Raw genomic sequence first — 2,837 nt, 5'->3', positions numbered from 1 at the left:
CCTCAGCCTGCAGGTGACCGGTTCAACAGCGCGCAGAGACAGAAGTCATAAAAGTTACTGCAAAGCACCGTTTCTCTCTGTCGCTCTCTCTCTCTCTCTCTCTGGCCCTCCGCCAGCTGCAGCACGCTCCAAGCCTCCTCTCCTCTTGCGCCGCTTGCCGCTCACTTTACACCACCCCTCCTTCTGAGGGGAGGGGAGGGAAGGGGAGGGGTTGCTCCAGGAGCTGAAAGAGGTGGAGCAGAGGGGAGGGATGGAGGAGAGGAGGAGGAGGAGGAGTGCCTCGCTAGCCGACGCTGCAGCGAGGTGGGGTGGGGTGGGGTGGGAGGGGGGCGACGGGAGCCCTTGGCCGCCTATTCGCCTTCCAGTTGCCTCCGCACTATATAAACACTCATTGGTGCCTCTGGCTTGACGCACACACAAACTCTTTACGCACGGATCCACGCGCAGACACACACACACACGACACACACACACACGCACACACACACACACACACACACACACACACACACACACACACACACACACACACACACACACACACTCAGACAGAAACACACACACACACTGAGGGTGACTTGTATAGGCAGCCAGAGAGAGAGAGAGAGAGAGAGAGAGAGAGAGAGAGAGAGAGAGGCTCTCAGAAACAGAAAGGTACACAGAGAGGAGAGTGGACGACAGAAAGTAAGAGAAGCAGAAGGAGGACGGTGGCTGCTGAGCATCTCCTGCGCACCTTTTCACTCCTGCACGCTCACGGATCTTAAACGTCTCCACTTCACGTTCCTCGCGCTCCAGAGAGATTAAAACTTTTTGCAAAGCGGCTTTTTTAATTTTTCAATTTTCTTTGTATTGTTGTTGTTATTTTTTTTTTAATACTTCTTTTTTGGAGTTGACAGAGACCCGATTCCTGGAAGAGTTTTCTTTAAATTTTTCCCCCCCTGAACCAAGTCTTTCCATCCCTCGAGAAGTTTGAGAAAGTAAAGCCCCCTTGTCAGTTTCCAGGGCTCGGCTTCACTTTTTCCACGTGTCCCAGGGTGTCCCGGTGTTTCACATTAACGTGTCACCTTCAGATTTTTCAACTTTCTGACTTTGTTTTTTTCCAACTTCATTTAAAGTCAGTCAGCCACAACCGAGACTAAAGATGAAACTTCAAACAGCAGGACAGTCCCCAGTCAAGTGTCCTAACTGTTTAAATCACTAAAACAAAGTGTGTTTTAAGTCTTCTTTTTTTTCCACTTTATAAGCTGAGGTGGGACACTGAAGAGGAGTCAGCTCACCTGTGGCATCTCCTCCGCTCAGCCGACACTGATTTGCACTTTTGAGGCACAGAAACGCCACTTTGTGACTATTTTAAGAAAGAGATCCGAAGCACCTGAGAGGGGAAAAACTTTCACTCCACACAGTTCATTCATTCTCTGAACACAGCCGCCTCTTGTCACCTCCGGGGCGCTTTGGAGTGCGTAAAGGAGCGCTGCGCTTTTTATGCAAAAGAAACAACTTCTTGAAATCCAAACCACCTCGAGGATCCACATCTACCTGTTTTTTTGTTTGTTTTTTTTGTCACAGATATAAAAGATTCAGCGCAACTTTCTCCCATTTTTTTGGTGTTTTTTTTTTGTTATTCTTTGTGAAAGTCGTGCAGAGCTCCAGAGGGGCCGCCGGGCTCTCCATCACCATGCTCTTCGACAGTTTCGACCTCGTCTCGGCTCTGGCCACCCTGGCCGCCTGCCTGGTGTCCATGGCTCTGCTCCTCGCCGTGTCCCAGCAGCTGTGGCAGCTCCGGTGGACGGCCACGCGGGATAAAAACTGCAAGCTGCCCATGCCCAAAGGATCCATGGGATTCCCCTTCATCGGCGAGACCTGCCACTGGCTCCTGCAGGTAAGCGCGCGCTCTCGGGGCGGGGAGGGGCGGCTGGTGGAGACCGATGCGGAGTGTGGGTGCAACAGCGCGGGTCCCGGTGCCATGCGGCGCGCGGGGGACAGACTGGGACTTTATCCGTGTTCTATGAAATCAGTCTCGTCTGTTTCGTTATTCATATTAATCAAGACTTTCCAGACTTTTTGGATCTTGGTCTCTCCGCGCAGTCAGACGTTTTTCTGTCTGTAATATCAAGTTACTGATGACTTAGTGTGCAACAGGAGAATGAGATCATCTTGATATCGATCAATAGAGACTATTTTAACCACCGGTCTCGCCAGATTTGCCAACAAACTTTTTGACTTTTGCTCCTGTTGGCGCTCCTCTGAAAGCAAACACGCGATTCGTGCCTTTAAAAAAAAAAAATATATATATATATATTTGTCATTAATTTCACTCAACTACCTTGATGCAAAGTGTTAAATCTGCTCGTTAAAGTCTTGTAAAGTTAACTTTGAGCTGCTTCGTCCTCATCCCGCGCGCCTGTGATGCGTGCGTGAGAGCCTTCCAGCCCGCGCGCAGCCGTCTGCAGCCACACCGACCATCAAAGCTTCACACTTGGTTCTTCATTAGTTTACAGCCCTGCAGTTTGTCCCCGCCGGCCGGTCCGATCAGCTCTTCTCCTGTTATCGCAGACAGGAGCGCGTCGGGTCGACCCCCCCCCCCCCCCCCGAGCTGCAGTCAGTCTATCGATCACATCTGACACGGTGGCAGCAGATAACCGGGGTGTCTCCGTGCTGCAGTCAAATCCAGGACAGAAATCATTTCCTCCCCCCCCCCCCCCTTTTTAAACTTCAAATTAAAGTTCAGGTTTGAGGCGAGAATGTGTTTGAGATTGTTCTGGGAGGTTGAGTGGACAGAAGAGAGAAGAAGCTCTTTGAAGTCAAAGTGAGCGTAAGAGTGCGCGCTCTTGGACTCT

General features: G+C 50.8%; 1 protein-coding gene across 1 annotated transcript in view; it reads left to right on the top strand.

Annotated features, from left to right (window-relative positions):
* The first annotated feature begins 639 nt into the window (after window positions 1-639).
* cyp26b1 (cytochrome P450, family 26, subfamily b, polypeptide 1) overlaps window positions 640-2,837 on the top strand; it is a 34,398-nt gene continuing 32,200 nt past the window's right edge. Inside the window, exon 1 of the mRNA XM_069714800.1 lies at window positions 640-1,879. Within this exon, the coding sequence (XP_069570901.1) occupies window positions 1,676-1,879 (204 nt within the window). The 5' untranslated portion in view covers window positions 640-1,675. The remainder of the gene's footprint in view (window positions 1,880-2,837) is intronic.

Source organism: Brachyistius frenatus, unplaced genomic scaffold, assembly GCF_029030835.1.
Source record: "Brachyistius frenatus isolate BFR_SWC_R1_liver_20210118 unplaced genomic scaffold, ASM2903083v1 Contig_135, whole genome shotgun sequence".
NCBI lineage: Eukaryota > Metazoa > Chordata > Actinopteri > Embiotocidae > Brachyistius > Brachyistius frenatus.
The sequence above is the reverse complement of the archived record's forward strand: the minus strand, read 5'-3'. Positions and strand labels throughout refer to the sequence as shown.